Source organism: Macrobrachium rosenbergii, chromosome 28 (assembly GCF_040412425.1).
Source record: "Macrobrachium rosenbergii isolate ZJJX-2024 chromosome 28, ASM4041242v1, whole genome shotgun sequence".
Classification (NCBI taxonomy): domain Eukaryota; kingdom Metazoa; phylum Arthropoda; class Malacostraca; order Decapoda; family Palaemonidae; genus Macrobrachium; species Macrobrachium rosenbergii.
In genome coordinates, this window is record NC_089768.1 from 18,605,001 (window position 1) to 18,618,651 (window position 13,651).

Genomic DNA, 13,651 nt, shown 5'->3' on the forward strand with positions numbered 1-13,651 from the left:
ATATATATATATATATATATATATGTGTATATGTGTGTGTGTGTGTGTGTGTGTGTGTAATTATATATATAATTTCCATGCAAACTGTAACAGGCCGAAACGGACCTCTCCATTGTACCTCTTGCCCGTATGGTCGACTCATACATCCTTTACACACACTGGCCGTTAAGTATGAAGGATATGATGTCATAGAACATAACCACCATTGTCATTGTTTACTGACGTGAGTTAAGGACAAATGACTTGAATCACTGTATAAAAATGGCGTTACATCGGTTACAGAGAATCACACGATTCAAATGATTTGATGACATGTAATTACTTGACTGTGGATCGGGGTTTATCCGATTTTTTTTTTTTTTTTTTGGCCGTTGAAATAATTACTGCCAAAGGCTTGGGCCTAATTTGTTTCTTCCTGTTGGGGGGATAAGTATGAAACCATTTCATATAGGAAAAATCGCTTGAGCGATTGCTTTTGTCTAATAACCAATAATAGGAATAAAATCTCATAATTTATCAGCCATAACAATGAGAGTTTAGTTTTTTGAACTTGCTGTGTGTTTTATTATGGAATAAATGCAGTATATTCCTAATCGATTATACTCCGCGCTTAGAGAGAAATTTAAAAAAACTGGAACGAGCTTTGTTTATTAGTTTGTTTGTTCGTATTTTTTTGTTTTTATATATCTTTAATTATCTTTTAATTTTATTATTCATATTTCTTCATGTTTATGTTTATTGCGTTTATCTGTTTATATTTATATTTAATTATATTTATATATTCTTTAATTTTTTATTTATTTTTATTTTACTTTAAACATTTTCACTTATTTTGAATTATATTTCAACTAAGTCCAGCTAAATCAATTCAAGTTCAGATTTGATTGGAACTGAAATTTAGCGACGTGTCATGAAATGAAAAATAAAACATTTGTGTACTTCTACGGGGATCAGACTTGAAGAAGCCCAATCAGAAAATATCAAAGCGTGCTAAACGGCACAGTGGCTATGTTTAAAGTCCGTCCAAATTATGACCAAATCGTAGAAAGTAACATATTTCATGCAGATATGCTGAATCTGCTGTAAGTGTTTATACCACTGGTTCTCAATCGTTGTCACTTTATTCCTCCCTTCATGTATTCTCAACCTTTCTCCCTTTTATTTTTCTCCAAAATTTCATCCCCCCCCAATAAAAAACAGAGGTAAAATGGGGTAAAATAAATAATTAAATAAAATGTTGATGAAGAAAACACATTTGCTTTATAACAACTAAATTTGTTAAAAACTGGAAAGTTAAAAGTATCTTAGTTGATAGATTTCTGTGGTATGCTGAGTGCCTTAAATTAAATCACTACACTACAAAAAAAAGTTAATGAAAAAAGTTAATGACTTAAATCACTACACTACAGAAGACTACAAAAAAAAATTCTTTTGCTAGGACAGAATGATGCATTTTATATAAATTCTGATTTCTAACAATATTTTGAAATGTATAATTTGTAACATTCTGCTATAGCCCCCATAAATTCTTGTCATGGCCCCCAGGTTGAGAACCCATGGTTTACACAATGCAAAGAAAATCGCTCCTTGAGAAGAAATGAAATGCCAGATTCATACCCGTATGTGTCACTGGTTGACGTCATTGACACGTCATTCGTTGCTCGGTTCAGGTGGCGGTTGTTGGTGTTCTGTTTTCACATTTTTCTTTCCCTCCGTTCTGAAAATGACTCTTACCAGTTCTTTTTCTATTGCCAGATGTTCGACACTCCCTTGTTTCATCTTCTCTCATCTTGAATAGCTCTTCTTCCTTTTAATATCTTTATTGAGCGAGTGTTATTTAATGGAAATCGCCTAGTTTAGGAAACTCATTGTGGGAAATGATTTATCTACGTAATCATTTATATATATATATATATATATATATATATATATATATATATATATATATATATATATATATATATATATATATATATATATATATATATATATATATATATATATATATGTGTGTGTGTGTGTGTGTGTGTGTGTGTGTGTGTGTGTATATATATACACACATACATACATATACATATATATACTTATTTATATATATACATACATAATATACATAAACATACATATTATCTTTGATCGAAATCGTAATCATCCTCTCAATTATGTCATCATTTTGCATTTACATATTCTGTCAAACTTATCTCCAAGGTTGTTTGATCGGTAACCTCATCTATACTGTTTGTTATCTTAGTAAATCTTTATAATCATCTCAACAAAAGGTCTCATTTGTCTCATCTGTAAAGTTGTTTAATAAATCACCATACCTAAACTTCCTTCATTAATCATCTTATTTCTCTCTGAAAAATGTTCTGTAAAAACAGTCGATGCATTTTAAGAATATCATTCGGCCCAGCCCACATCCTCCCTGCCCCACCCCGCCACCCCAGCCTAACACCTTCCCCTTATTTCAAGGTATTACGCATACAGCTGGCAGCACTGTCCTTATCGTGAGCCGGACAGGTTCTAGAGCTTCCTTTAGTTATTGAATGAATGACCTTATGATGTTATCAGTGTCATAGCCAAGCAGCAACTGATATCGTTGGAAAGTGCGGTACGATAATGTCATGCGTTATCTCGGTGCCAGGGGAAGGGGGCGTGGCCGAGTGAGATTCTTAAAATGGTCGACTATAGTTGTCTCCTACTTATACCCTATTTTTTATATGATCGTTTTAATCATAAAGCTGCCTAGATATCTTTCTCCCCTAGCAGGCTGTTTAATCAGTGATTCACCTATACTTTCATGAAATGGTCTCGTTTTCTCATCTGTTAGGATTCATACTATAAAATTCATACTATTAGTGTTTCATAATAATTTGATGTGTGCCAGCATATACAATTATCTAATCTATCTGTCTATCTGTCTATCTATCTATCTATCTATCTATCTATCTATCTATCTATCTATCTATCTATCTATATATATATATATATATATATATATATATATATATATATATATATGTATATATATGTGTGTGTGTGTGTGTGTGTGTGCGTGCATGTGTATGTGTGTGTGCGTATGTCCATTAGAATATACAATTATGGTATAGAATTAAAATTCCATGTATGTAACTCTATGGGATATACTGTACATAAATTTCTTTGTTTCTTTCTAAACAACGTCCGCAGCATTCTAGGCAACGTAGTACACTCGTCACTCACCTGTGAGTCTTAGAGTTTGTTGTATCTCCCCGTGACGATTCTGCGCTATGCAGGTGTACTCGCCGAAATGCGACTCCTCGACCTTTTCGATGGTGAGAGTGTGTTTGTGGAATCCGTCCCGGTCCTGTAGGAAATCGTCGGTAGTCATGCGCTTCCCGTCCTTCATCCAGGTGACGGTTGGCGACGGCCGACCGTGGACGATGCAGATGAGGTTCGCTTTGTTGCCCTCCCCGGTGTGCAACATGGTCTGGAAGACGTTTCGAGATTGACCCTTTGCTAGGAAAGATCTGGTCGAGAGTGACCCTTTGCTAGGAAAGGTTAGGTCGAGTGTAACCCTTTGCTAGAAAAGATTAGTTCGAGAGTGACTCTTTGCTAGAAAAGATTAGATCGACAGTGATCCATTCCTAAAAATGATTAGTTCGAGAGTGACTATTTGCTAGAAAAGATTAGTTCGAGAGTGATCCTCTGCTAGAAAAGATTAGTTCGAGAGTGACCTTTTGCTAGAAAAGATTAGTTGATACTACGTAATTTATCTCGATTTAGTTTGATGCAATACTTTAGCATAACACGTCACAGATGAAAATGTCGACTGTTTATTTCCTCATGTGAAGGAAAAAATCATTCTGGAATTTAGAAGCTTCAACGTGAATCTTTTGTGACTGAAATCCATAGAACATCTTAAAATAAGCTCGATTTATTTTGATGCCACACACTCAACAAAAGACAGGCCCCCGCAGGGGGCTAGTGCCGTCAGTGCACCTCATTGCGGTGCACTGTAGGCACTACTTAAGGTTCTTTGCAGCGTGCCTTCGGCCCCTAGCTGCAACCCCTTTAGTTCCTTTTATATTCTCTTTCTTCCATCTTACTTTCCACCCTCTAACAATTGATTCATAGTGCAGCTTCGAGGTTTTCCCTTCTGTGCTTGGCCTTTGGCCTAAGTTCTATATTCAATTCAAAACACAGTTACAATGTGAACAATGTTTCTCTTCCTAACAATTCGGGATATTAATTCCCTGCATTAGTGTTAACTCCATTACTTCATCCCATCCAGTCCTCACCTCTTCAGTAACGATTTCCGGAGGATATTCCACTTCGATGGACATAGACGTCGATGATGGAGGTCCTACTCCATTGGAGGCTGTGCAGATGTAGGTGCCTTCCACATGCCGGTCGACATTTTCCAGCGTCAGGCTGAAGCCCTGAATTATAGGGGGGAAGAAATTTACTTCGAGAATGAGAGAAGTGCAATATTCGAGTGTACATATTATATATGTGTATGTATATATATATATATATATATATATATATATATATATATATATATATATATATATATCATATATATATATATATATATATATATATATATATATATATATATATATATATATATATATATATATATATATATATATATATATATATATATATATATATACACAATAAATATATGTGTGTGTGTTTGTATGTATGTATGTATGTGTGTGTATGTATGTATGCATGAATGTATGTGTGTGCCAGTGTGTCTAGGCATTCTTAGGAGCTTATTCATCAAATCACAAGTATACACATCAATGTTATTCAATATTATTATTATCTGGAGACGCACCCTGAGTGATTGATTACTCACGAGGTATTACAGCATTGAGTCCATTCAACCATTTTTTTTATGCCGCTTTTTTTATTTGTCATATTTATCGTCAACAGCCGTATGCTATTTAAATAAAAAGTTATCTAATGAAGAATTTAGTTATTAATAGTAATTATGATATACTAAAATAAGCTGAAATATGGTTTTGAACTTTACGATCAGTTAAAACAAGTACTCTGCATGCAAGATGGAGACTTTAAGCCAAAATCTACGCCGTACTTGATCACAAAATGGAAAGTTGAATATGCATCTCAGTATCTTATGAAAATTTTATTCTGAAGCCTTACAAAAACGTACTCTTCCAATGAATCAACAATATAATTATAAATATAAAATCCTTGTCAATAGAGATTTTATCACCTTAGACCACTGTAAAGCATATTTTAATTAGGAGCAGGTTTTGAAAGTAAGAAATAATATACGAACACATGAATTTACTGCGATACAACCCTGATATTCACTGGCATCGCTGCGTCTATGGTCTGACACCTATCCCACTATTAAATCACCAGAGGGGCAAAGAATATTCTTACTTCTTCTGACTGAGCTCCTGAGGGCAAGTGTCCTTTTCGTTTACTCCAGTTGATTGCCGCCTTCGGGTTTCCGTCCGCAGCGCACTCGAGTGTCACACTCGACCCCTTGGCGACGTTTTGCACGGCTGGGCTTATTCGCTTTACCTGCAGGGAATTGTGTCTTTTTTGAGGATGAGTTTAAAACCTGATCTTCAGTTGTAAAGGGCAAAAATGGGAGAAGCATAACTAGTTCTTGACGAGACCAGCCAGCATATGGTACTTGCTCAGCTCTCACGTTGCAACTTTTTGACCTGTTTGACATTTAAAGTAACTATTCAAAAATTTCCCACCATTTTCAAAATTTTTAGCTTGTTGCTTTGTTCTGTTTAGGGAATACGTTGAAATAAAGAGAATTAGCTTTTCACTTCTTGTACTTAAATATTGACGAAAGTGTAGATATTAAAGTGCAAGAAGTATTTCCCATTATGAGCATTTAGCGCATTGCTGGTACACTGGAAAGAAGCAGAAAAATCTTACAATCTTCAAATCAGATTTCTAATTTCAGTCTACATAAATTCCCATAGACGTTTCAAACTAGAGTGATGGGGGCTAGTTTATATCTATGAGATCAGTCTCAACTTGAAAGGTATAAAAAAGAAAAGCATTCTTCCAAACTGTAAATACCGGTTATGAAAAATAATCCTCAAAGTAAGGTTATCTCATGCAGGGGTGTCATAAAGAAATAATCCCAAAAGTAAGCTTATCTCATGAAGGGGTGTCATAAAGAAATAATCTCAAAAGCAAGCTTATCTCATGAAGGGGTGTAATAAAGAAATAAACCCAAAGGTAAGCTGATCTCATGATGGGCTGTCAAAAAGAAATAATCCCAAAAGGTATCTCATGCTGTGGTATCTAATGAAATAATCCCAAAGGGTGTTATAAAGAAATAATCCCAAAGACAAGCTTATGTCATGATGTGGTGTCATAAAGAAATAATCCCAAAAGTAAGCTGATCTCATGATGTGATGCCATAAAGAAATAATCCCAAAAGTAAGCTGATCTCATGATGGGGTGTCATAAAGAAATAATCCCAAAAATAAGCTTATGTTATGATGTGGTGTCATATAAAGAAATAATCTCAAAGGCAAGCTTATTTCATGATGTGGTGTCATAAAGAAATAATCCCAGAAGTAAGCTTATCTCATGATGAGGTGTCATATAATGAAGGAACGCTCCTTCACAAGAATCATCTCCCAACTGATACTACCTGTTGGTGGTCTACAAGACCGACTCACCGATGCCGGGTACTGGACGTTGAGGGTATGCATGACCTGGATGACCGGCCCCGTTTCCATTTCGATTCGGCACTCGTATTTCCCGGCGTGGCGCCTCTTCACTCCACTCAGCACGAAGGAATTTCCGATCTTGGTGAATCTGTCTTTTTCTCTCAGCTGTTTTGGGGGAAATAAAAATGCTTTAGAGATGCGGCATTAACACAGAATAATCGTTCTCTCTGACCTGACGCACTCGCTTTGAGGAGATAGGTCACAGGGCAATATTTTTTTAATCCAAATGTGATGTTACGAAAGCTAAGAACCAGTTATCATGAAGATTACCAGTTTACTTTCCTAGGGCTTTGCAAGGTTTAGTCTGATAATTGAAAATAAGTCTGGTTAGGAAGAGTTCCACTGCAAAGCCATAGTTGATTTAGTCTGGGGAAGTTTGGCTTCTAGCGTGTGAATTGTATCCTTGAACACCTTCACATTAGGTCTTAAAATAATATGTAGTCTTTGTTTTAAATTTCTCCGCTCTTGTTTATTTATGCTCACGTATAAATATAGAGATATTAATGAGATAGATGGAGTAAAATGTTTAGTTTAATTGTATTTTGATTTTTAAAAATAAGAGTTCAACGGAAACAGAAACCAAGAGAGGTATATTAATCATATTTGTTTCTATGGAGAGTGATAACTGCAGAATGTTTGAAGGTTCGAAGGTCATCAGTGAGCAGCAGAATGAAAGGTTATTGTGCTTTTTCACATTATCTTAGAGACATACACATATTTCGTCAGAGACTTTGTACGATCTCTACCCACGTATGACGTAGCTGCTGGTGACTCAATAGGTAAACTATTGGGTTCCCAAACTTGCCATCCCAAGCTCATAAAAGCAGTAAGATGGTTTATAGTGTGAAAATCAAGTAAGCCGTGAGTGGGACTTGAACTCTGGGCACTGCAGTGACAAGTTGCCAGCGATGTCACTGGGCTAATACGACCCAACATACTGAATATTCGCCCCTACTAATTTTAGCGTACACAATCTTAGAACTTGTAATGAAATATCTATAATTCTTTTATACTTTCATGCTTCCCAGCGGTGCCCTATCATAACTATTTACACACTATAATACATCGTGATGGTTTGCAAAATATCACAGGAGATCAGATTTTGACTCGTATTTCATTTCCTGTTTTCACTGAGAAAATCCTGCGCACTAATTATCAAAAATAAGGATAACATAAAAGAAAGGAAAGTTATTACGAATAAAGGCGCTTTACTTAGGGTAGTCAAAAACTAAAACGCATCGTTTTGAAGGCTTCTCAAAAACCCTTCTTAAAGTGAAGAGTGTTCTTTACGGATCCTTTCGTGCACATCTGGCTTCAGGTTTTTACTCGAGACCATTTTTTGCAAGCGGATATCGCTATCAGCAATAAATCCATTTCAACACGGGGTTGCCATCTGTTAACAGTCACTGAAAGATTCCTAACACTGAGTTGCCATCTTTTAACAATCACTGAAAGTTTGCTCGTAATGTTTTTCCGACTTGGCTGGCTGTATGCACTCAAACATCAGATATGGGATGGCTAGCACATGGTGGTTGAAGCACATCCGGGAGTGCGGAGTTTGTTGACCCCACCATAATTCTTAGCTTTCTTCCCCAGCCGTGTATCAGGTTCTATAATTCAACGCCACCACTGAGATGGGTATCCTTGCTGGGGGCTGTCTACCATACGCTCTGTAAGGGACATAAGGCAGTGAAGTATATTTGGGCAACTTTTATCTCCATTTTCAGAATTCTTTTTTGTCGTTTCGTAGAGTAATGCCTACACTTATTTTCTTAATTTGTTTTGAGTTCTTAAGAGGCAGGATATAAAAAGGAAAGGTAAACAGACAACAGAGAAAAAAATAAAAAAAAAGATAAAATGTCAATCTTTATGACATATTTTTCAACAAGTACAAATCATAATTGCTGTCACTGATTACTCTCTTCATGTACTCCTACATGTTAGTCGCGGCGGTGTATTTTCTTGGATTCATATCTGTATTCTTTACATTCTTTCTTTATATATGATTTATATGTATGATGTATATTTTGCATGTCGGTTAACGCTCGAAAAGTAGCCTATGCTCTTCAACGGCCGCTGAATCACAAGAAAACACGAAAGATGATTATGTCGAAAAGTGCAGATAACAAACAAACATCGAGGCAGACATGTGCGTGATCCTTATTCGTCCAAGACTGCAAGAAAAATAAGAAAAAAAAGAAAACTTCGTCAAGAAAATAACGCATGAAGATCGTGTCCTGACGTTGTTGCCAAGTGCTGTCGGAGAGCAATTGGTATATGACACGGGACCACGGTGAAATGTTCTTGTACCCAGAGAACGCGGTAAAGGGGTATCATCTCGTTCTCCAGTCGCTTGAAAGCTCCCTTTCCTAGTAATTAACTTCGCCGCTTAGTTTGTTTCTTTCTCCAGGGCGAAAAGGGAGAGAGGAGAATTTGAGGAAGGGGCGGCGTAGACTACAGAAAACAGTTAACGCAGGTACTGGAGGGGAGGGAAATGTAGTTAACGTTCATTCTCCAAAAAAAAAAAAAAAAAAAAAAAAAGAAAGGTAAAACACTAAGGCTGAGGCGAAAGAAACAAAGAAACAATAATATAACGGAGGAAAAATATAAGTGGTTAAAATGTAGGAGAACAGGATATGAGAGAGAGAAGAGATACATAGGCAGTCAGAGAGACAGAGATAATTGGAAGAAAAAGAGCCTTTGAAATACTCACATTACCAAAAGAAAAATACAAAATTTTACCAAGGAAATAATGAGAATAACGAAACGTTAAAAAAACATGAAAGGGCTCAACGTAAAGGTTAAACAGTTATTTCTATTCTGTCGTTTCTTGTTGATTTTTGTTTAATGTTCAGCATTTTATATTCATTTCCATTTTTCTTTTTTGCGAACCTATCCGTTTATCTATCACGCTCGGCTGAACTGTCAGTTCACCTCTGTTGTTTGGTCCCAGAGGATAAAAGGACCACAACAAAGGAACCACTCCTTCGGCAGTCTGCTGAAGAAAAGATGAGTCAGCGGGTTAGATTAGCTTCGGAATGCGCAGCGGGAGTGACACACAGCGGGCTGCTTCTCATTCCTCGGCAAAGCGATTGATGCATGCGTAAGCGTAGTAGTGAACGTGATTTGTTTTGTTTTGTTTGTTCTCCATTGGAGCTTTTTCTATGTTGCGTTGAAAATTAAAATGTTTCGTTGCATTGACATGTCTTATTTATTTTAGGATAAGGAGAAATAGTCATATAACGTCTTGGAAAGTGATTTAAAAGCTCTTAAGTTCTTACGTAACGTTTTGGAGGATGGGTCTTCCCGACCAAACGAGGAGCGGGCTTGGCATAGTAATTCTAATAGTTGTTATGAGGTCTTATAATTGTGTACTGTAGCATACATCTAGATGAGTGTCGCATTTATAGTGTTAATGTAATATACATTGCATAGGGAAGATATTCCCCGTAGAAGTCCACGAGAGAGTTCTTATGAATTACTTAGTCTCTATTTAAGGGATGACATACTCAGTCCTTCGTATGGGCAGTGAAAAGACGATGGCACTAACAGCATATATATATATATATATATATATATATATATATATATATATATATATATATATATATTTATATATATACAATAGATATATGACTATATGTATATATATATATAAAAAATTATATATATATATATATATAATATATATATATATATATATATATATATATATATATATATATATATATATATATATATACATATATATATATATGTTATATGTGTGTGTGTGTGTGTGTGTGTGTGTGTGTGTGTGTGTGTGTGTAGACTCGCGCACCCACGACACTAGATTCAGAAATGTGCATTGTGTATGTATTGACATGGTTTATCATTCTCACTAGATTCCTGGTAAAGCCTTTGTTCTTTGTTGTTAAATTAATGGCACTGTATGTATATATATATATATATATATATATATATATATATATATATATATATATATATATATATATATATATATTATATATATATATATATATATATATATATATATATATATATATATATAATTATATATATATGATATAATAAAAATTTGCCTATATTTATTCATATATATAACTTGTTATTCCTGTATTTAATTCAGTATGTATATCCATATATATATATTATATATATATCCATACAATCGAGTTATATAACGGATATTTCAGTGATAATCTTTGACCTATCAAATAGCCTAATAGTCTAATCTATTGCATAAAAAGCTATATCAAAGTTTATATATTGTCATAATATGGTATTTTTGTAAAAAAACACACACATATATATCTCATATATATATTTATATATATATATATATATATATATTAATATAATATAATATATACATATATTCTATATGACATATTATATGTGTGAAGGAATAAAAGATCATTTTCGTTTCCCTCTGGTCCGATGTGCCGGAACAGGTCATTAATTCAAGGAATAACAGTTCAAAGAAAAATAGTATATACAAAAAAAAAAGTTGTAAAGGTAACGGGAATAACTTATAGGTTCTGAATTTAATTCAGTCTCTATATCCATACATACTGAATTAAATTCAGTATATATATATATATACATACTGAATTAAATTCATATATGTATATCCATACAATCAAGTTATTGTGATTCTCTCTTAATCTCTGCTTTTAACGGATAAGGAGAACATTTCAATGATAACCTTTGACCTTAAGAAGTCAAATAATCGTCTAATCTATGTAAAAACCTGCATGCAAAAAAAGCTTTCCCCTTTTTAGGAATATCAAAGTTTAATAAACTCATTGTCATAATGTTAATGTTATTTTTTTGTAAAAAAAAGAAAATTACCGTTCCTGTATATATTTACATGTTATATATTAAGATTTCATATATCAGTACATTATTACATTAGCTAAAGCTAATGTAATATAATAGAATATAGCTAAAGCTGTATTCTATATGACATTATTTACATTGTAAGTGAAAGTTGACTTACTATAATTTCAGCAACGAAGATCATTTTCGTTTCCCCGTCTGGTCCGATGTGCCGGAACATCAAGGCGTCACTTCCTGTAATGTAAGGAATAACAGTTCGAAAGAAAAATAGAATATTAAAAAAAAAGTTGTAAAGGTAACGTGAATAACTTATAATATCGGATTATCAGCCGACTCTCTCTCTCTCTCTCTCTCTCTCTCTTTCTCTCTCTCTCTTGAATAAAAACTCTCTCTCTCTGAATGAGGTCCTCTTAGTAATATATATATATATATATATATATATATATATATATATATATATATATATATATATATCATATAAATATATATATATAAATACATAACACACACATATACGCTAGTCCTACATATACATATACATATATTACATTCTTACCAATTCTTTTTCAAGTGTTATTTATAAAATTAAGGGTATTAGTCGTCCTAAAATCGTAGCTCTTATCTGTTGAGGGTCTCATGTAAGCGATTTTTTTTATAAGTATCATATTAATTCACAAGAAAAGAAATTGAAATGTATACCAGCTGTCTCCCGGCACGTAAGGAAGAAGTTTATGTGTTCTGTAATCAAATGTACGGGAAGAATGGTGTCAAACAAGTAATAAATGCGCCGAAGTTTCTTCGGCGCAATCGAGTTTTCTGTACAGCGTATAAACTTTCAGTCACGGCTCATGAAACTCTGAGCCGCGGCCCGTGAAACGTTCAGCTACGTCCCAGTGTTTGCCTGTATTGTTGGCAACTATAGCGGTGCCAGACGCACGATCATGGCTAACTTTAACCGTAAATAAAATAAAAATTACTGAGGCTAGAGGGCTGCAATTTGGTATGTTTGATGATTGGAGGGTGGATGATCACATACCAGTTTGCTGACCTCTACCCTCGGTAATTTTTAAGATCTGAGGGCGGACAGGAAAAGTGTGGACGGAGAGAAAAAAAAAACCACCTCAATAATTTTCTTGTACAGAAAACTAAAAATGGGTGCTAAGGACAGAGTTGGAGAGTAATCTCCTTATAGAGTTAGGGTCTAACATATATGAAACTGACCGATTCTTTCCACTTGATGATGTCTAACTGTCTTGCCCAGTGCTTGATTTTTATCAACTGTGAATGTAGTTTTGTTTAGTCATGCTAACGAACTGAAACGAGTAGAATCCGTGCAATTTTCCAGAGAAACAGTTCCAAAGGGTCTTGGGTGAAATAATTATAAGTAAAACATACCAGCTGTCAAATGTACCCTTATAGTTACTGTGGTTGATTGGTCTCTACCAGGCGATTACCAAACGACCTGCGCTGAAATGAATTATAACCAACACCATCTTAAAATCAATGAAAGCCACGAAGGAAGTGATAATGTTTTTCGTATAATGAGACAAACAAATGGACAGGAACTTCAGAGCCGTTTTCTTTATGCCTTAGTGTCAAGTACTGAACAAGAAGGGTGATAACGAAAGCGTCATACTTAATTTTAGAGCAAGGTTGTGTATGTAATAGAAGATAAACGTATACAAATCTAAGGATAAATGTTGACAATGTAGTTGAAATTCCCTAATGAACCTCGGTAAAGTTTACCTGAGAGTTTCAGATCATTGAAAATAGGTAAAACAGGCAAAATTTTGAATGGAATAAAATGCTGAGTAAAAATACGTTTGACAGATTGCAGATAAAACAGACAAAATTTTGAATGGGATAGAATGCTGAGAAAAAATACGTTTGACAGATTGCAGATAAAATAGGCAAAATTTTGAATGTAATAGAAAAAAATACGTTTGACAGATTGCAGATAAAACAGACAAAATTTTGAATGGGATAGAATTTACGTTTGACAGATTGGGAAAATCTTGAATGGAATGAATGAGAAAAAATACGTTTGACAGGTTGCAGCATAGATAGACAAAATGCCA

At 34.4% G+C, this 13,651-nt stretch overlaps 1 protein-coding gene across 3 annotated transcripts in view; it reads right to left on the reverse strand.

Annotated features, from left to right (window-relative positions):
* LOC136854094 (protein amalgam-like) overlaps positions 1 to 13,651 on the reverse strand; it is a 199,072-nt gene that overhangs the window by 13,432 nt on the left and 171,989 nt on the right. For all 3 annotated transcript variants that reach the window (XM_067130253.1, XM_067130255.1, XM_067130254.1), the window contains exons 3-7: positions 11,734 to 11,807; positions 6,681 to 6,836; positions 5,407 to 5,550; positions 4,281 to 4,421; positions 3,223 to 3,469 (exon numbers count right to left, since the gene is read on the reverse strand). In XM_067130253.1, the coding sequence (XP_066986354.1) occupies positions 3,223 to 3,469; positions 4,281 to 4,421; positions 5,407 to 5,550; positions 6,681 to 6,836; positions 11,734 to 11,807 (762 nt within the window). The remainder of the gene's footprint in view (positions 1 to 3,222; positions 3,470 to 4,280; positions 4,422 to 5,406; positions 5,551 to 6,680; positions 6,837 to 11,733; positions 11,808 to 13,651) is intronic.